The 20,445-nt window shown below is 46.2% G+C and overlaps 1 protein-coding gene across 1 annotated transcript in view; it reads right to left on the reverse strand.

Annotated features, from left to right (window-relative positions):
• LONRF2 (LON peptidase N-terminal domain and ring finger 2) overlaps positions 1-20,445 on the reverse strand; it is an 882,740-nt gene that overhangs the window by 421,939 nt on the left and 440,356 nt on the right. The window contains exon 7 of the mRNA XM_069636696.1: positions 7,444-7,558. Coding sequence (XP_069492797.1) covers positions 7,444-7,558 — 115 coding nt within the window. The remainder of the gene's footprint in view (positions 1-7,443; positions 7,559-20,445) is intronic.

Here is a 20,445-nt window from a genome sequence, read left to right on the forward strand (position 1 = left end):
GAATGTTTGCCGCCGTTGCAAACAGATCGATCTGGAGATTGCCACATTAGAGAAAAAGGTAGTCCACTTGGATCCTGTTTGAAGCTCCCACTCGCGGCAAGAGCATAACTCCCTACTGAGGGAGTCAGCGACAGTGTTTTTTACTCCTGCCAGGTGAAAAGGAACGAGGAACATCCCCTGGGTGACGGCCCAGTGCCACAAGTCCTGCACCTCTTTGGAGAGTGCTGGGGATCTGGTGCCCTCCTGCTTCTGGATCTAAAACATTGTGGTGGTATTGTCTGTGAAGTCCCTCACCCCCTTGCACTTGAGGGACGGCAGAAACTACCTGAGGGCCCAAAATACCGCCCATAGTTCCAGGACGTTAATGTGGAACGTCTTGCCCTCCAGTAACCACAGGCCTCTGGAGTGAAGACGGCCGGTGGGAGATCCCCATCCTTCCAGGGAAGTATCCGTCGTGACCGTCTCCTGGTACAGGGGGTCTGGAAATGCGTGCCTCTGGATAGATTGGGGTGCAAGCCCCACCACCTTATCGCACAAAGGTACTCCTCGTCAAGCAGGATTTTGTCCTGGAAGCCTCCGGACACCTAGACCCAACGGGCATTGCGGAACTCCTATAGCGGGCGCATCCACAACCTGCAGAGTCAAATGAGGTAAAGGCATGACAACATCATGCCAAGAAGAGACTTGATGGCCCTCACCGTGGCGATATTCAGTGCCAACAGCCATTGCACCTTGCCCAAGATGGCCGTTATCCTCTACTCTGATGGCGCGACCAGGCACAACACCGCGTTGACCCAGGATCCCATGAACAGAGCATCCTGCAATGGAGTCAAGCAGGATTTGGCATAATTCACTGAACCCCAGATCCGTCAGTAGTCAGACGGTCTTCGCTGCGATGGCAGTGTCCCTTGATCTGGCCCGGATGAGCCAGTCGTCCAAGTAAAGGTAGACGTGGATCTCTTGCAGTGGTAGGTGGGCCACCACCAGAGCCAGGCACTTTGAAGACTCTGGGTGCCGACTTCAGTCCGAAAGGAAGGGCCTTGAATTGGTAATGCTTCCCTTGAACGACGAAGCACAGAAAGTTGCGGTGACCTTTGTGGATGGGGAAGTATGCCTCCTGCAGGTCCAATGATCGAAGTCTCCCTCTTCCAGTTGTCCGAGCACATGTTGAAGCGAGACCATCCTGAACTTGCTCAGTCGTCGTAGGTCGAAGATGGCCTCCAGTGCTCGCTCTTCTTTCGTACGAGGAAGTACCCTGAGAAAACTCCAGAGCCCCGAAGCCGCTTTGGAACCAGCTCTATTGCCTCTTTCCTTAACTTGGCCTGCACCTCCAGCAGCAGCTGAGGGACGCGATTTTCCTGCCAGGCCACAGGTGGTATTCAGGGACACTTTCATTGCAATTCTAACGTGTGTCTGTGGGCAACAGTGTCCAGCACCCAACGGTCGGTGGAGATGGTCTTCCACACGCTGACGAAGATAGCCAGCCGGCCTCCGACCGGGGTGCATGGGTGGGGGGCCAGACATCCTGGTCGGTTCAATCCTGTTTGGAGGTTGACTGGCCACCCTGCGGTCCCAGACGACAACTGCCCCTGAAGGCCTTGGAGCGGCCTCTGTTGGCTTCCTGGGTCGAAGAGCATGGGGGCTGGCGGTAAGAGGTGGAGCCCCTGCCAAAACCCCTTGAAGATTGGCTACACTTCCCTCCTGAGGAACGAAAGGACTGCAGTCGTTGTACAGTGACTAGGGCATGTGCTGTCTCTGTGTCCGCCTTGATGGCCTGGAGGGATTCATCCATCACTTTTCCGAACAGGTTGTCACCGTCAAAGGGCATGTCCTAAACTCTTGTCTGGACCTCCTGCCAAAAGTTGGTGGCATATGCCGTTCCCCATCTGGCGGAACCCTGCATCCGCAATGCCCATGGCCACCATGATGCCATGATCCGAAGCCATCTCGCCTTCTTGAAGGAGTTCCAAGGCCTCAACTAACTTGTCATCAGGGAGGAAGTCCAGGAGCAGAGCATGCTTAAATCACAGCTCCCAGTCCTATCTGGCTATGTTGTCGAGGGTGTTGGCAGCCTTGATCGTGGTCACCGCAGAGTAGAGAACCTTCCTACCCATGGAGTCCAATTTCTTCCCCTCGCTGTCCAGAGGGTTGGACGAAGCAGAAGACGTCAAGCCCAACTGTTTGTTTCTTCCTGGCGGCCGCTGAGATCACAGAGTCTGGCGACGGTTGAGACCGCAGACACTTGGGCGCAGAGTCCGGCACCCTGTACTTTTTATCCAGCCGGACTATCTCTTTGCTCGGGCTGTGGCAGGGTTCATCATCAAGGCCAGCCCTTTGTCAAACAGTAGGGGACAGAGGATGGTCTTCCTCTTCGCCTCTCGGCGCTGATACAAGAAGCCTGCCTTCTCCTCCGGCGTGTTCTGGAAAAGCTGAGGCTCGGGAGATCATCGCGTGGAACAATCCTATCTAGTCTGGAGGAGAGGCGACGGGAGGTCCCCCATCCCTGTGTCCGATTCCATCTCTCTTGGGGGTAGGTGGGCTGTCGAGAAGGGTGGCATGGAGGCATCAGGTGTCTCTTCTTGGCCGGTGGTTCGCCCATGGAAACGGTGGCTACCAGCACTTTTGCCGTGGGTTTGAAGGGGGATGGCGGGATCGGTCGGTATCCTCCTCTGCAACTCAGACACCATCGAGTTGAGGGCCGAGATGATATCCAGTGCAAAGTCTCTAGGAGGCCTCTGGAGAGCAGGAGAAGGGCCTGGGCCCCCAATCATCAACGTCTCCAACAACGGTATCCTCGTCGTGGGGCGAATCCCTGGCGCCTCCATTGTCATCATCCTCTTGGACGGTAGGGACAGAAAGGACGTTGTCCTCGTCTTCAGCCCAAGAAATGTCTGTTCCCTGAAGGCCTTCAGCGCCCCCTGCCCCCTTTCTTCGGGTCCAGACGGGTCGGTCTCTGGCTGAGGTACAGCATCCTTTTCTCTGGCATCTTATCAGTGGGCATATTCAAAGCCTCCCTCCTGGGAGGAAGGGTCACCCTCGCCGCTGCCGGGGCACACTGTGGGTCTGCCCCTACGGCTTTTGAAAGCAATGCCACCACAACCTCGAGGGAGGGTGAAGCTTTCGCCTGGTGCACCTGGGCAGTCACAGAGAGGCCGGGTCCTTTGTCTTGCTTGGCCTTCTTCACTGCTGAATCAGAGGTCTTGTCCTGTTTGTCCTTCTCCTTAAGGGCCGGATCAAACCCTTTGTCTCCTTTGGCCTTTTCTGCCACAGTAAGGCTGGACACCGTACCCTGCTTAGCCTTCTCCTGTCTGGTCTTCTCTGGGTTCTCCCTTAGCTTACCCGGGTTATCAGACTTTCTCTTGGATGAGGAACCAGAGCGTTGACTTGGAGATCACTGTGGATGGAGATGATGGGCGCGTCCTGCCCGTCTCGGGACACGCAGCAGCGGCGACCCCGACTGAAGCAGACTCGCTGTGCTTGGCCTTGTGTTGGGCCCCCACGGGTGGGGCACCCTCAAAGGACTTAGAAGCCTGCTCAGTTTTTCCGGATCCAGGCGAGGCATGCCCCTGTGTACCACCCGGTGCAGAGCCCTTGGCCTGCTGCCATGCTTCCAACCTTTGATGTCGGTCCCTCAAGGTGCGCTTCGAGAAGCCACAGCAAAATGCACAATGTTCCTCCTTGTGCTTTGGGTGCAGGCAATACAGACACTGGGCATGCTTGTCGTCCATTTACACATTCCACAAACCGCAGTCAGAGCACAGCTTGAAGAGGGAAGCACCGTCATACTCCTCGGCCGACATGATCCACGCGGTGTAGGCCTGGAGTATCTTCTGGAAGCCCCCCAAGAAGAATACTAAACGAAAACAGCCCTTGACGGGGCGATGAAAAATCCGAAAAACTGGTCCCAGTCAGTCAGAAGGATGATCGATGGGAGCACACAGGCTCGATTGACAGAAAAGAGTTTAACTATCAAAAAGCGAAAAACGCACCAAAACGCTTGAAGAGTAAAGCACAAGAACTCCCAACACTTGTACGTGCGGTATACATCTGAAGACTAGGAGTATTCATGAGCATGTAAATCCATGCCAGACCCCATGCTGGAGAAAAAAAATTATATAGTCTAAAAATGAAGCATTTTGGCAGAATGGTGTAGTATGCACCAGAGAATGCAAACAGGTTATCATTCAGTAAACATTTGCCCAAACTGGGCAAAAACCAGATGTTCTGTACACTTTCCAGAAAATATGGAACTGTTTGAAAAGTGCGACAACCCCAATTTATGTGTAACCATGGATAAGGAAACGGACTTCATCCCAGTCTTGTGGCGGCGAGGTCTGGCATTCCGTAATCCCTCCCTGACACTCATTCCTGAAATAGTGCCCTGTAATAGACCTGGACTACATACAGCAGTCTAATTTAGCAAGCACAATTAAAAAAAACTCATGAGTAGATGAATGTTCTGAACATTTATTTATTTTTTACATTTATAAAGCGCACAAGTCGGCCCTGGGGCATCGTGGCGCAAATACAGCAAGCTTACTTGGTTACATGAAGCATGAGGAAGAACACGAGAAAAAATCAAATAAAAACAGGCACACAGCATCTGAGGTTCTTAGTTACAGTCAACCTGTGTCTGAGCGGGGTGGTTGAGGCATCATTGGCATGGTTACATTTCAAGGCTCGAGGTTACAGTGAGCCAGTTACAAGACAGTAGAATTTGAGGTTGGTTAGTTTAAGAGCTTAGTTTGGAGTGCCTTGCAGAAGGCAGGGTGTGAGGTCTCATTCTTTAGGGCGGTGAATAGGGCATTCCATTGTTTAGGTGCTAGGGATATGAAGTTAGAGCCTCCCGCTTTGGTTCTTTTGTAGGTCGGGACATTCAGCTGGTTTGAGTGCTCTGAGCTTTTAGGTCTGGAAGATGTAGCACACACCATTTTTTCCGATAGGGAGGGGAGGGGCTGTGAGTGCGAGGCATTTGTGCGTAACGGCCAAGGTCTTGAATATTATGGGTTCTTTTACAGGGAGCCAGTGAGCAGGACGTCTTGCGAGGGAGATGCGTTCCCTTTTGGGAATAACTAGAGCTGCCCTGAGTGCATTATTCTGAATGGTTTGTAGTCTTTGTTTTTTCATGAGGTTCCCACAAGTAGAAAGTTACAGTAGTCAGGTTTGGCCCCCATGGTGGCTCTAGCTATGGCCAGACAGTTCTGAGGGGATATATCGGGCCTGACTGCATTAATCAATTTGGTGATGAATGCAACAGAGGATGCAATGGTGCCGGCTTGGTGCGTCATGGAGAGCATGGAGTCAATGAATACTCTGGTTTTCACTGATGGTGAGACAGGGATCTTGGTGTTGTCAAAGTTAAAGCTACTGTATTTTCTGTCCTGTTTATGGAGTGTTTCTTTGGTCCCTACTTAGAGGATCTCGGTTTTATCACCATTGAGGAACAGCCCATTTGCTGCCATCCATGCTTGGATGGTGGCATATGTTTTGCACAGTGTTTCTGAATCTTTTTCGTAGGAGCCCGTGAGTGGAATGAGGACCTGTGTGTCATTGGCATAGTTAGTGTAAGCTATGCCGAGATTGTCCAGTTTATTGAAGAGTGGAAGGGTGAAAATGTTAGTGTTGGTGAGGTGCAGGATCCTTGTGGAACTCCGCAGTGGATGGTGGTTGGAGGTGCGCAGGCCTGTTCAGAGAACACCTCCATAGCTCTACCTTCGAGGAAGGTGGTGATCCGTGAAGCGGCTTCCGATGTGAAATGGTCCGTATTCATGAGTTGTCTGCAGAGTGTTTTGTGGTCGACAAGATCAAACGCTGCAGATAAGTCAAGGAGGAGGAGCAGCGCTGGCTTGCTTTCGTCCACGATTTCTCCTAGTTTGTTTTTTAAATAAGGCCGATTCTGTCCCGTGGCCTGGGCGGAAACAGGATTGACTCTTCCCATGGATATTGTTGTTTTGCAAGAATTGTTGGATTTGCATGTAGGCAACTTTATCTAGAATTTTTAGAAGGAACAGGACCGTGGTGATGGGCTCTAGTAGTTAGGAGAGGCTGGGTCCACGGATGGCTTTTTCAAGAGGGGGCGAACCCACGCTTCTTTCAGGCATGGCAGGACAATGCTAGAGGCAGAGGACGCGTTTATGAATGCTGTCAGGAAGGGTGCTAATGTGTCTGCACAGTCTTTGATCAGGCTGGCCAGGCATGCATCCCCTTTGCAATTTGACGGTTTTAGGTGTTGGTGTGTCTTCTCTTTAGGGTGGATGTTTAGCGTAGGTGAGTTGGGCAGGTCCGATTTCGGCAATGCATTGTAGTGGGTTTGGATTCTGCTCTGCAGGAGAGCAATTTTGTTGAGCATGGCTGTAAGAATGCTCGAGCACCACAATTCGTCTTTCACAAGGTCTTGAGTGCTAGAGGCTGGGGTAGCTAATTCCTTGAAAATGGCAAACAGCTCTTTGGCTCCTGAATTAGCATTTGAGATTCTGGTGTCATAGGATGTGGATTTCGCTAGATAGATGGTTTTTTGTATTGAGTGGCTATTTTTCTGTAGGCTTCTAGAGTAGAATTTTGCGGATCCTTTTGAGGGGGCGTAGCTCCTGGAGTTCTTTAGTGTACCACAAGTCTACATGTTTGTTTGCTTTGGCTTTCTTTTTCTTTTACAAGAGAGGCAATGGTGTCAACATCTTTTTTGATGGTGAGATTGTATAGATCTGCCAGAACAAGAGGGTCTTTGGAGAATGGCGACTTGAGGGAAGGAACTTCAAGAAATGGTAGGATCTTGTCTTTTGTGAGGTTGCGGGCACTTCTGGCTAGTGCTGATGGTGAGGGAGTGTTAGGATTAGTGGGTTATTTGGCGGTGGGGATGGGGAAGTGGATGAGATGGTCGGTTCAGGGGTATGGGGTGTTGGAGCTGATGTCAGCTGCACAGTTGTGGTCTGCTATCCAGTCTAGGATACGTCCTCTGGAGTGTGCGAGGTTGGTGACTCATTGTAGGAATAGTGCAATTCAGAGAGAGAGAAAGTTTTACTGTCAGGGCATCTGCATTGCTCCCAAGTGGAGTATTGATTTGTCTGAGTGAAAGGGAGTCTTTAGTTATGAGTGCTACTCCACCCTCCATTAGTGATCAGTCTGTCCGGTCTGAAAAAGGTGAAGCCTGGTGGAAGGGCTGGCGAGATAGCTGGTACGGCTGCTTCACATTATTGAATATAAGTGGCATGACCTGAATATAGTCAACAAATTACTAAAAACGTGAAGATAAATATACATAGTTACAAACATGAGCGTAATGATAAATATTATGTACTTGGACACAGAATGGGAGCCCACTGAAACATTATGTCCAGAATACAAAGAACAAAAGTAGAAAAATGAATACATTGTGTAAACAATACGGCATAACATATGTTTTAAGACAGTTCAAGTGGCTCTGACCAACACATTGTGTCATCTTACCTCAGAGAGGTTTTCTTTGCACAGTGGACAGTGTGGGTTGTGATCAAGGCAGCGCTCGAGGCATTTGAGGCAAAAGGTATGGCCGCAAGGAGTAGTAACCGGCTCATAGAATAACCTAGAAAAAGCACAGTATAAGGCAGTTATTTCAGTCACATCTAGAATATAGACGTAGTGGGGACAATTGACTGGAAACAGCTACAAAGCCTTGGATCCAATACATGCACATCAACTAGCTAGGACTTCTAAGTTAATCCTAAAGTACATCTACTTAATACATGAGGTGGAAGACATATCTGCAAGCCGACTCACACCATGTTTCACAGTATTATATTGATTACAGTAACTGAAGTTGGATAAAGTAGACATTTCTCACTAAGAAACAAACTCTTATTGGTCAACCCCACCACTCTTTCAAAGTTGCAGTATGTACTTCTGGTCCAGGTGCAAACTGGAGACCTTTTGCACAGCACAAACGAAAAGCGATTCAGAACCCAATGTGCATGAGCAGTCCACCCAGTGTTCTTTCTCCAAGTCTACAGTTCAAGGTGGATACACAGACAGGGCAGGGCAGGGCAGGGCAGGGCTAGTAAAAGGGCCCAATGAAAAACGTGGGGCTGTTTGACAAAGGTCAATAGTCACTTCTTCAAGTAACTTATACATACCATCACATGCAAGACCCCCCACCCCCCATCCCCGCAGACTGGTGGAACGATAAATGCACCCTCTATTATGATTCCCTTTGCCCAAAATGTAACCTGTTCTTGCCTGAGCAGAGGCGACAGATGCACAATCTATAGGTATACGGGAGAGGTATAGAGAATTACCCAAGACTAATAAGGATTATTTGTGGCTATGCTGGGAGAATGAGTGATGCATTTAAAGTGTGCACTGACTTGTATCGGATAAAAACACAGGTAAGTGATCTGAATCCAGGACCCCTAATTTCGTCCTATACAAAAATATATGAACCTTTATGTATATGAACTAGACAGAGTTTCAAATCACTTATCATGAGATGAAACAACGAATATAAAACAAGGTACCACAATTAAAGACCTGTTTGGTGCACGGTTATAACACAGGTGAGACAACTAACCCTTCACTTGGTTCCTCCCATCTCAGAGACATCAGAGTGGAGCTTAAAACGGTGCTGTATGTCATCACTTAAATGACAACAGCCATTTCTGGCAGGAGTATAGGTGGGGCACTACAGATTTGACTGTAAAGTTGTTGCCTAGTGAATTAACACCAATTTCTGTCTGGACCACCATTGAGATACTCTGAAAGTAATTCTATATGTATCATCTATGGCAAGTTAAAGAAAAAATATTTATGGAACAATTTACAATTTTATACAAACCTGCACCTTGAAAGAGCAGACCGTCAACCTTCTATCCACATATGAATGTAGGGTTCTAAACCACCACAACCTTCTCTGCAAACTAACTCCTGCTCTGTCAGCCCAACTCTCCATGGACAGATATCTAGGCTGAACCTGGGCTAGCCTCATGGTATTCCCCCTTTTGAAAGGTGTCTCCGTCAGTAGAGTCTTACCATGGAAGGCCAGGACCATTTTGTATTTAGACAATTGTGTTTACAGTTTGCTTCCACCCAGCTAATTAAGTTCTGGGACACAGACGCCAGAAATGAATGAATGAATGAATGAATGAATGAATGAATGAATGAATGACTGACACACAGACACACACACACACACTGACACACACACACACACACACACACACAGTCTATCCTGCCCGTGCTTGCTTGCGTGTGTACGTCCCCTCCACTAATTTGCAGTCATCACTCTAGGTATCATTGGTACATTAACAGTGCAGTTTAGATAAATGCACAACAGATTTATTTTAGTGATCTATCCACCTAATTCAGGGGGATTTCGACTTGTAGCACTGCCCTGCACCATAGGGTGATACTTAATAGTTTATACTGTTCTTTCATAGTGTAAACTATGGTAAGAGTGATCTTCCATTCGGGACAGCACATCGTCCTTTTTATGCTCTAATAGGTATAGCAGGGGTGACCTCACTGAAGGAGCACAGTGAGCGGGCTACCGCAGGGTCAATCTTAATGGATTTGAGTGACTTGTCAACCTTCCTCACAAAAAGGTCTCGGCCACCAAACAGTATAGCTAATACTTTAGTCTTAACGGAAGACCTGAATGTGTAGAATGGAGTCATTCCATTCCCCAACTGGCAGAACCCTATGCCAGCCATGTTCAGCGGAATTGATCACATAATAGAAGTCTACTTCTCCAACACTCAAGGTAAGGTTTCAAGTTGTCTTTGAACAAATCGTTGAACTGTTTCTCAGATGTCTGGGGGAAGAGAATTCCATGCAAGTGGAGCGAGAAGAGCGAGAGGAAGCACAGGTAGGGTGAGGTGCCACGAGGGTAGTCAAGTAGGAGATTACAAGACTTCTTGTAGAGTTGGATAAGAGGAGGCAAGATACAGTGGCCGCCTTAGCGTGGATAGATTTTTGAACCAGGAGAAGATATTTAAATCTGCCCCGTTTTACATCGGTCATCCAGCCTGGTGACGGTAAAAGGATGTAGTTGTGAAGTGCGAGAGTTCAAAGAGTCCTGATAGCGAAGTCAATGATCTTGTCGGCAAAGTTTGAATGCAGTACCCTCTGGAAAAACTACAAACAACTATAACTACAGGTATAGGCAACCCAACCTTTCGTATAGGTTTGTACTACACAGTTTTGGTAGCGTGTTGAGCAGCCAGGCTTATCTCAAGAGGGGAAATGTGATCTGTAGTGGAGTTGCACAAAGATTCAGTTACAGGTATTCAAATAAACTCTTACACTCAAGCTTTCTTGCATTAAAAATTATTAATTTATCAGTCAGTTTTAAAGCAATATAATAGTAACATACAAATAGACTGCAATACTGTACACTCTTAGTTTCTGAATAAGACAAGACCCTTTTGGGATGGCCCACAGACACAACCTACACCCACAGGTGACTTCAGTAACAAGGGTGCTGGGGACATTAATATCTTACTGTTGGCATTCAGAATACTCTAAAGAAGTTGGTAAAAGGCAAAGGTTATTAGAACACAAGAAATTACAAATATTCATAAGCAGGGCAAATACTTTCAGATAGCACTTAGAAGAGTCATTCAATTCAAATAGGCAATGCCAAAGTCAATGGGCAAATGTCTTTGTATAGGATGCAGCACTTAAGGTAAGTACATGGAAAAGTCTTTGCATACGTTCTTAGGAGTCTTTGATAAAAAGAAGAATCAAATGTAGGGCCACAAGCTGATTAGGCTTGTGAGTTGCAGAAGTTACAAGCACTACCACAGTAAGAGTTAAGGACTCTTGAACTTGTTTTACAGTACCTTGGTAAAGAAGAAAAGATGCAGCTGATGACTTCTTGTTCCTGTGCAGCTCTGCAGATCTCACTGTTCCTGGGCCTCAGTCATGGGGACCAAAGGGAGGACATCGGGGGAAACCTGTACTGCACTGGCACTGTAAAAACTTGCAATGGGCACACTTTACTTTCAGTGGCTATTTCGCGTTTCAGCTCCTTGCGGTACACAAATAGCAATAAGCGTGGTTCCTGGCTGTCAAGGTGGACTGTCCTTACTTCTGAGGTCCTGCACTCTGCTGAGGGGGCTCAGGATTGGTCAGTCCTGTTTCATGGGAGTCCGGAGGATCTTCCAAAAGCTTTAAGCCAGCTTAAAAGTAACGCACATAATCTGGTGTCCCTCGCCCTGGCTATACTGTTCCTGCAGCAACTCTGAGGAAATTCAACCAGCTCAGAGATGGGTGTCCAGGTGGCTTACTTTTGAGTCGATTGGTCCCACCAACTCAAAAGGGAGGAGAAGTCCTTGCAGGGGCTTCTCTGTCGATGCGAACTTGGCAAGTAGTCACTGCAGCAGGGCTTCACCGGGCAAACCAACGGTCCAGGAGTTGCGCAAGGCGTCCTCTTCAAGCTCTTATTCGGTTCCTCCATCCAGTGGTTGACACTGTCTTCCAAGCCAAAAGACTTGCCATTTATTCAGTTCTCTCCCATTCATTCCAGCCTAGCTGTCACTCACCCAGCAGGGTGACTGTCCTTGCCGGACAGTCAGCCAGCCAGCCAATCACCACAGAATGCATTTGGGTATCCTAGGAGACTAAGCACAGGGAAATTCAGGCACCTCCCTCACTTTCTGCCTACTCCAGACACTCTGGCGCCAGAGGCTGGTTTCTCTCAAAGGCGAAATGAACAAAAGACCAAACCTGGTTTGGCGCGCAGAGAAACTCTCTGTAAGGACCTTTCTACAAAAACCTGGCGAAAAAAGAAGACCAGACACCATTTTAACAAAGATGGGTGTATGCCATTTTGAAAGATGGCTTCCGCGGTTACTTTACCGGAGCCGTGAACGGTCACAGTAAATGCAAACCAAGGTAGTTCAAAATGAAACCACTGCCACCAGCCAGTCAATTGAGGAAAGGGTAACATAAAAAATGTTACAGGAGTATTTAGACATAGGGGATACTAAGTAACACCTCCAGCACTCTATTGTAAGATAGGGTGTGCAGGGTCTAGCAAGTACAATGCTAAGTAAAATCAATTTCACTTTACTGTTCTGGGAAACAGTAGTTGATTCCAGAGAAGGTATTTAAACCTTGGGAAATATGGAAGACTTCCCTGTGGCACTGCACTGAAGGTGCTTTGTGACAATTGTAAAAGATGATGCCTATGGAGTTGGTTAGACTCCATAACCAAAAAGAAACCAACACAGAAAACGCATAGAATTGAAAAGTTCAAAGTGCCAAAGTTTAGCAAAAGAGCTGGAGGGCTCTAAGGTGGGAGGGATTGGCAATTTTCTGAGAATTCCCCCTAACAAAGAGGATACTGGCACAGTATTCCAGTTTAGAGAAGACAACTGTGGTTAAGGGATGATTGGCGATGTTGAAAGGAAGAAGGTGCCAGATTGTCCCAATATTTAGGGGGATGAAGAGAGCCTCTGTTTTGGAAGAGTTTAACATCAAAGAGTGCAAAGCCATCCAATATTTAATAGCAGAGAAACCATTTGAAATTTTGATAGAGATTAAAGGAGAGTTCAGGAAAAGACAAGAGGATTCTGATGTAGTCCACGAATAGCTCGTACCGGGACCCAAAGGAGGATACTCATGCTACAAGAGTAGAGGTGTAGAGTGTACAGAGGAAAGGACCAACAGTTAGAGAAGTGATTTGAGAGGTGGTGATGTAACAGGAGACCCAGAATTATCGAGGTGCTAGGTAGGATTCAATCTAGGCAAGAGCTTGATCGCAAATCCCGAGAAAGGGAGTATTAAGAAGAGTGATCCACAGTGTCAAAGGCAGCGGACAGGTCAAGGAGAATTAGGAGAAAGGATAGGTTGGAGTTCTTAGCAGAGGCAAAGTTGGAGACATTCATGAGAGCAGTTTCCGTGGAGTGACAGGAGCAGAAACCGGCTTGTAGGGGATCTCATTGGTTGTGGCTATCTAAAATTGGTAAGACTGTTGAACAACCCTTTCCAGAGTGACACTTCGCCGACAGGTTCGTGTCAGCACCTTGCTTTTTTTTTTTTAAGGCAGGATAACCATGGCCGTTTTGAAACTAGGGGTAAAGCAAGCAGAGTCGAACGACAGGTTGAAGAATTCCGTGAGGTGGGATGCCACTAAAGAGGCAATAGCCTTGACAAGCCAAGGAACAAGAGGGTCTGATGGGGCACAAGAGAGGTTAGCCTTCATCCGTAGATGTGGGATTTCTTCAGTATTAGGAGTGCTCCAGAAGGGATTTTGAGGTGGGAGTATTTTACTCCCCATTTTGAGAATTAAAGAGTAAATCCGAATAATTCAAGAGAGTACACATTTGTATTCTTCTTTGCAAGAGAGTAAAAGGCGTTGGACATCCACTGAATGTGTGCATAAAGTGAAACGTTTGGAAAATGGCAGAAAGACAAACAGTTGTATATCATGTTATCTGGCTTCAAGTGTATTACACTTGTGGAAAACACACAATAACTTGTAGGTGTGTGCTATCCAGCTGCATTTTCATGTAATTAGGACTCAAGGCCTAAGAATTACTAGATACAGAACCAGATACAAGGTAGTTGGGTATTCATAGATAAAGTTCCTTCCTGTATCAGCATTACCACTATGCCTTTCCCCTCTGAATGTTGGTGCATCTCGATCCGTTTCATGGCCTCTTCCTCGTGTTTCTGCACTCCCCTTCCTGTCGCTACCTTTTCCCTGTCTCACTTTGTTGCTCTGCCGCTCACTATTGAGTATTTCCATGCTTGTTGTTTTGGTCTTTTGCCCTGTTCCGTGTGGCATATCCTGTATCTGAATACTATTATTGCTGTTTCACTCCTGTCTTGCTGTCTCCATTGCTGTAACTCCAGTGCCTCTTACTCAGGTTAATCCCTCCTTTTTCTCTCACATCATATCACTCTGGCTCTCCTTCCATTACGTTCTCTGTTCTGTCTGTCCCAGCTTCAGCCCTTTGTTGTCCTGCAACTACTAGGTTCGTAATTGCTCTTCCTCATTTAGATTTGGAATTTGGTATAGTAATATTGAATGATACAACAAGCTGAAAATGCACTGTCCATCCACAAATATGGTACAGCTTGAAAATTAGGGGATCGTTCTTTTTAAATGTATGCAAACCTGCTTTTGGAAGTTGGGCTGGAAATTGTAAATTCACGTTTCATATCTGCAGATGCTGAACTTGTTTCCATGCTTTACTTGCACTTATGAGGTGAGTTCTGAACCATCAAACATTTAGCCCTCCGAAAAGCTAAGTCAGTTCTCCTACAATTCAAACCTTTTATTTTCATCTGAAACAAATATGCATCTGCAAGCAGTGATGAGCTCACCAAGCTATTCAATGTATAAACTGAAAGTTCCAAACCTGTGATCTGTGCAGCAGGTTTATCAACCCACTGAACTAAATTTCCTGACAGGCTGTTGACTCTGAAAGGCTTGAAGATTTGACGCACCGGCAGTCCCATGCGATAGCGGCTAGTTCCAAGCTCCATGCCTCCTTCAATGAACTATGCTAAAAATTATGTATTGGGGCAATGCGTGCACCTTCGAAGCAAGATGACATGGAGCAACACAGATTTGATCCCTGGGATCGCACTTAGAAACCTCTCTGTATTAAGCGCATCATTTAACAATTATAATTATAGTATAATGATGCAGGAGATTTGAAGCTTGTTCCTCTATAAAGGTACTAGAGTTTTGCAAGTGTAGCACAGTACTCAATAGGAGAACCAGAAGTTGCAACACTAAGAGCAGGATGGCTTGAAGCCTAACACATCAATGCAATTATTCTCACACTGTCCACCAGTGTGCATACCACCACCTACAGAGAGTGGAGGGGAAGAGTTTAGACACTGTTCCTATTCAGTACTTTAGCTCCCTACTGAAACTGCCAGCACATGTTGGTACTGTCTCATTACAACACCACTGTTGAAAAATGCAGGAACTGTTCCAAAGCATCGCAGTCCTGCTAAGAAATCTGGGTAGGATGCCAATAAATGTGCTTAAGCCCTGCTGGGAAAAGCGGACATTGTCCCATATGACCGCTCCACTGATAAAAATAGGGTACTGTGCCTACATATATAGCAGAGCTGCTGGGAAGTATTGGTACACTAAAATATATATGCAGCAGTGTTGACCTGGTCGCATTTAAAAAATAGTAGCTAGTCCTGATAAGAAGGGTTGCTAATGTCCCATTAAAACTAAAGCTCAAAGTAGTGTTAGTAGATTTTCACCCTCCGTACCTATATGAATTATACCTGCTCAGTGCAGGAGATGGAGTAGTAAAAGTAAAGTTCAGACCACATGCCCAACCGTTCCTTGCTCATTCTGCTGTGACTAACAAGTGAATGTGTTCTTTCATGCATGTATACACACACACACAGACACACATACAAACACTTGCAATCTTTTAACGCTATACACAACATATCTTCAAATTTAATATAAAAATCCTTCCAGAATGAGAAATGCCATGCACAGAGGCTCTCAAAACTAAAAAAGGCATAAAAAACCCCATGCCATTAAAAGCAATTGATGTGCTTGTGAGACACAGACACCATGGTATGAAATGCCTATGCAAATCACTGGTAAACTTGAAACAATGATACTGCAGTAGAGCAGCCTCTATTAAAACCAATGAAAACAGCAATGGTAAACAAAACAAAATGCATACCTTGCTAAAACACTTTCATACAGTACTACACCAATCTTACAAATCGGGCTCAATAAGAATGCCAATTCCAATCAGATTTCCTAAAGTGTCAAAGCAAAGTGGAAAGCACATTAGTGATGCAAAATTCTTAACATTGGAGCAAAGACAAAGAATTTGAACGAAGTGAAACATATACAAGTTCATTTCAACATGTTACACTTTGAAATCTCTAAATGTATTAGCTACATGCAACAACCAACCAAGGAAAGTGTTAAATAAACCGTGCAGGACTCATGGGGGTGCTGCCAAGAATAGCCTTCGTAATGGATACGAATTACAAAAAGAAAGAGGTCTTATTCACAAGAACCAAGTGCGTAAAAAGACCTCATACGCACCTTATGTGGAGGGCTGAGTATTAGTGTGACTAAAATGGGAGATGGAGGCAGAGGATGATGGTAGAGTAGGAGGAGGGAGTGTGATTAATGTCAGCTCAGGAGAGTCTCTCATTTTGGAAATGAGTACAGTAAAGTATTTAGCTAGGTTATTAGCTGTGAGTGGAACTGATAGTCATAGGTTTAGGAGGAGTGAGGTTAGAGACTAGCGTGTAGCTGGCAAGGCTGGTTGGAATGGAATGGATAAGGGCGAGTAGAATTTCCTTTTTGCTCTATCAGAGGACTAGAGAGTTCAGGGCAGAGGAAGTTGTAGGTCGTCATACAAGTGGATAAGCCTCAATTTGCACAAAGGTCGATGCATATTCGTGTGGGGACTGTATGAATAGGGTGGCCCATAGTTTATGAAGCAGAGACTTGGGGCAGAAAGATTGCAGTGGGAAGTGAGAAGAGGATGAGTCATAGTAGGGAGAGGAAGCTGGCGAAGGCAGCAATAGTTGAAGAAGCATCAAGTGTGAAGGAGGGGAGTGAACTGTAGGTCAGAGAGAAAGGTAGGAAAAGAACATTTACATTTCCTTTTAGTAATAGGTGAGGCAAATGGTGAGGAGAGGTCAGAGGGTGGAAGGAAGATGGTGGTGGAAACATTGGAGTGATCATATAGGGATGGTGTGACAGTATTATAAGTGGCTGACAGAGAGCAGGAGATGAACAAGAGATCCAAAGAGTTACCTCAGGGTGGGTTGGTAGGTTATGGATAGAGTGGAGAGTGTGGTTACTAAGAAAAGACAAGTTCAGATTTCTGAGACGTAGTTGGAGAGGGAAGGTTAAAGTCACCCACGAGAATAAGGTGAAGCTTAATGGAAGGAGAATCAGAGTTGCACAAATTCATTGAAGAATGGTCCACTGAGACCAGGAGGGAAATAATAGATTAAGATGTAAACTCAGTGAGGCGGAGCAATAGTAGAGATGGTGAATTAATGCAAAAGAGATAGGAGAGGAGGTGGCATTGGAGATTTCTGAGGCGATGTGGTTAAGACCGTAGGTGTCAACGCCTCTGCCATTTAAATGAGGAGAGTGAAAGAAGGATAATTTGGAGTCATGTAAGGCCACCAAGGTGGGAGTGTCAAATGGAGAAATACAAGTTTCAGGGATAGCAAGGAATCTAGGGGAGGAGAGCTGGCTTGAAAATAGTCTGATCAGGGAGGTTTTGTTGCATACAGTTGAGCATTCCAGAGTGCAGCATTCAGTTGGTGCAGTGAGGAGTAGTAGAGAAGTAGAATCCCATTAGCCGAATTAAGATGGATGCAGGCAGTGTCCGACAGGAAGTGATATCGCTGACAGAAAGTGACATGTTAAGCACAAAATGATTGTAGATTTAATGTTCACGTTCTTAAAACAGTAACTTTATGTTGTGACTCCCTTTCTTTCTGTGAGCATTTTTGACCCAATTGTGGTGTTAGAGCATCCAACTTATTTACAAACATTCTAGCGAGACTTCAGCTGAAGCTTGATTGTAGAAAGCTGCCATAACTCTCCCTTTTTCTATGATTGTCATGAAAGCAGGCACAGATTTTTTTAAGTAACTGCAGCTCTGCAGGGGCCTTTAGTTGAGAACGTCCCACCACGGTTTCAATTGGCATAAATGTATGCTAAGAAAAGTGCTGCTAATAACAATGAAATATGCTAAAGTTCTAATTGTCAGGCCTTCGTTAATAGTTGAGCCCTGTACACAGTTTATCATCCATGTTCTGCAATGGCAAAGAATTTCAGCGGTGCCTGAAGCCATCACAGGTACCTCAACAACAAACTGAGAACAGATTGAATGGAACATTCCTAAGCAGCAACCCTGTAGACACACAAGAGTCAAGAAGAACAAGTTAATTACCAATAACGTTCTTTTGATTGGATGTTCCTCCCATGTATTCCCCATGTTAGATATCTTCTCTCCTAGCTCTGCTGCTTCGGAAACATTTTTTTCACCAGAAGGTGCTGTGTTTGAGGCTGCGGGTCTTAGTCCCTCGAGGGCCACCGTAGAGCGTCGACGTCATCTACTGTATAAAGGGCTCGAGCCGTGCCCTTTACCTCAGTTCTGTTTTTACAGTGTTCACGGTCGCATTAGTTGACCAGGCTTTTAAGTCCTCAGGCTCTTAAGGAAGTTCGAGTTCAACTGGCGTAAACTGTACGTAGGGGTAGGTTGGGAGGCTCGATGAGGAATACGTCGGAAGGAACATCCAATCGAAAGAACGTTACAGTTGGTAAGTAACTTGTTCTTCAAATGATTGTGTCCTCCCACGTATTCCTCATCTTAGATAGGCTCCCAAAGCGGTAAGAATTTGGAGGAGGGAGTACCAGAAATTTCAATCGGACTGAATGAAGGACAGCTTTTGCAAAGAGTTCTCCTTTATATGATGTAGAGTGCAAGCAGTAATGTTTCACAAAGGTGTGCATCGACGACCAGGTGGCCGCAGCACAAATATCCGGCACCGGGACACCCCCATGAAGAGCCGTGGAAGTTGCCATGCCCCTGGTTGAATGAGCCCTTAACCCATCTGGAGGCTCTTTCCCAGCCAATTCATAGCACTCCGAGATTGTTAGAATTATCCATCTGGATAGAGTTTGCTTAGACACTCCAAGGCCCAATTTGTGTCCAGTATACCCGACAAATAGTTGGTCACATTGTCGAAAATTTGCCAGTCTAGAAATATAGAAACTGAGAGCCCTTTTTGGGTCCAGTCTGTGCAATCTTTACTCTTCCTTACTAGCATGTGGAGGAGGATAAAAATAAGGTAAAGTGATTTTCTGTGACAGATGGAAATCAGAGACTATCTTAGGCAAGAAGGATGGTTTGACTTTTAGAATAACTTTGTCCCTATGGAAAATGGGGTGAGGAGGCTTATAAGAGAGCGCCTGTAACTCACACAGCCACTGACAAAATAGTTTTTAGAGTGAGACGTCTTAATGGGCAAGAATGTAAGGGTTCGAAAGGGGCACACAAGAAATTTTAAGACTAAATTCAAATCCCAGATGGGCACCTGAAAAAGTGTTGAGGGTACACATTTGTCAGCCCTTTCAAGAATTGAATGACCAAAGGCATTTTAAAAAAGGACCCCTCTTCCGAGGAGCGCTTAAAAATAGATCGCACTGCCAAATATCATTTTATAGTACCAACTTGGAGCCCCAAATTGGTCAAGTGTAAGAGGAAAGAAAGTACTGTAGGAGTATTACATAAAAATGGATCCACATTATTATCCCTGCAATAGTTACTGAACTTGTTCCAACAACAGATACAAGGATTTGTTGCTGGCCACCTGGCCGAAAGCAAGATCTCCATTACATCCTCCAGGAGGTCTATCTTTGTGGAAGACTTATTGGAGGGCAGATGGACATGTCCAGAAGGTCCGGGTACCACGTCATCCTGCCCCAATCCGTGGCAAATAGGATCATGGTTTTCCTGATCTTTCTCAACCTCCTGATTACATTAGGAATCACAGGGACTGGAGGAAACTCATATAGGAGCAGAAATACCCTGTCCACTAGAGCTCCTCTTGGGGGAAATTCCCTTGAGCAGTACAGTTCGCATTTCCTGTCGACGCGGTCGCAAACAGATCCACTTGAGGGGTTCCCCAAAGGGCGAAGATCTCTTGATGGACTTCCTGAGCTAGTTCCCACTCGTGAGAGGGAGACTGCACTGCCTGCTCAGAGCGTACGCCGCCATATTCTGCTCTCCGGCTAGGTGAACTGCCGATTGAGATTCCTTCTTGCATTGCCCAGAACCAGAGCTGCATTGCCTCTCTGCACTGGTGGTAGTGATCCTACACCTCCTCTCTTGTTGAGGTTGTACATGGCCACTGTGTTGTCCATCATTATCAGTACATTCCTTCCCTGTACAGAGGGCAGAAAGGCCTTAAGCGCTAGTCCGATTGCCCTCAGCTCCAAAAGGTTAATGTGCAGTTTGGACTCTGATGGAGACCAACGACCGCTGATTGTCAGGTAGATGGTATGGGATCCCCATCCCGTGAGTGGGGGGTCCGTCACTACTGTTATCTCTAACCATTGTTGCCAAAAAGGTTCTTACTTGAGGATATTTTACTTGCAAGCCCACCATAGAAAATCTTGAGCCACTTTGGCCTGGACTTGCAGAAGAACTGACATCTCTCCCGAAAATTGGGACCATCGAGTCCCGAGGGCCCATTGGAGGGATCTCATCCTCAATCTGGCTTCAGGCACCAGAAAAATGCAGGATGCCATGAGGCCTAGCAACCTTAGAAAATCGAATGCTGGCAGATGTTCGGCATTTTGAAACTTTGTTACCATCTGCAGAATGTGGTGAGCCCTCTCCTCGGGAGGCGAGGCTTTCCCTGAGGAAGTATCCAGGACTGCTCCAATACTTGGAATCATTTGGCACTTCTTGTAATTGAGGGAGAAGCCCAGTC

Source organism: Ambystoma mexicanum, chromosome 7p (genome assembly GCF_040938575.1).
Source record: "Ambystoma mexicanum isolate Mex_15411 chromosome 7p, UKY_AmexF1_1, whole genome shotgun sequence".
NCBI classification, from domain to species: Eukaryota; Metazoa; Chordata; class Amphibia; order Caudata; family Ambystomatidae; genus Ambystoma; species Ambystoma mexicanum.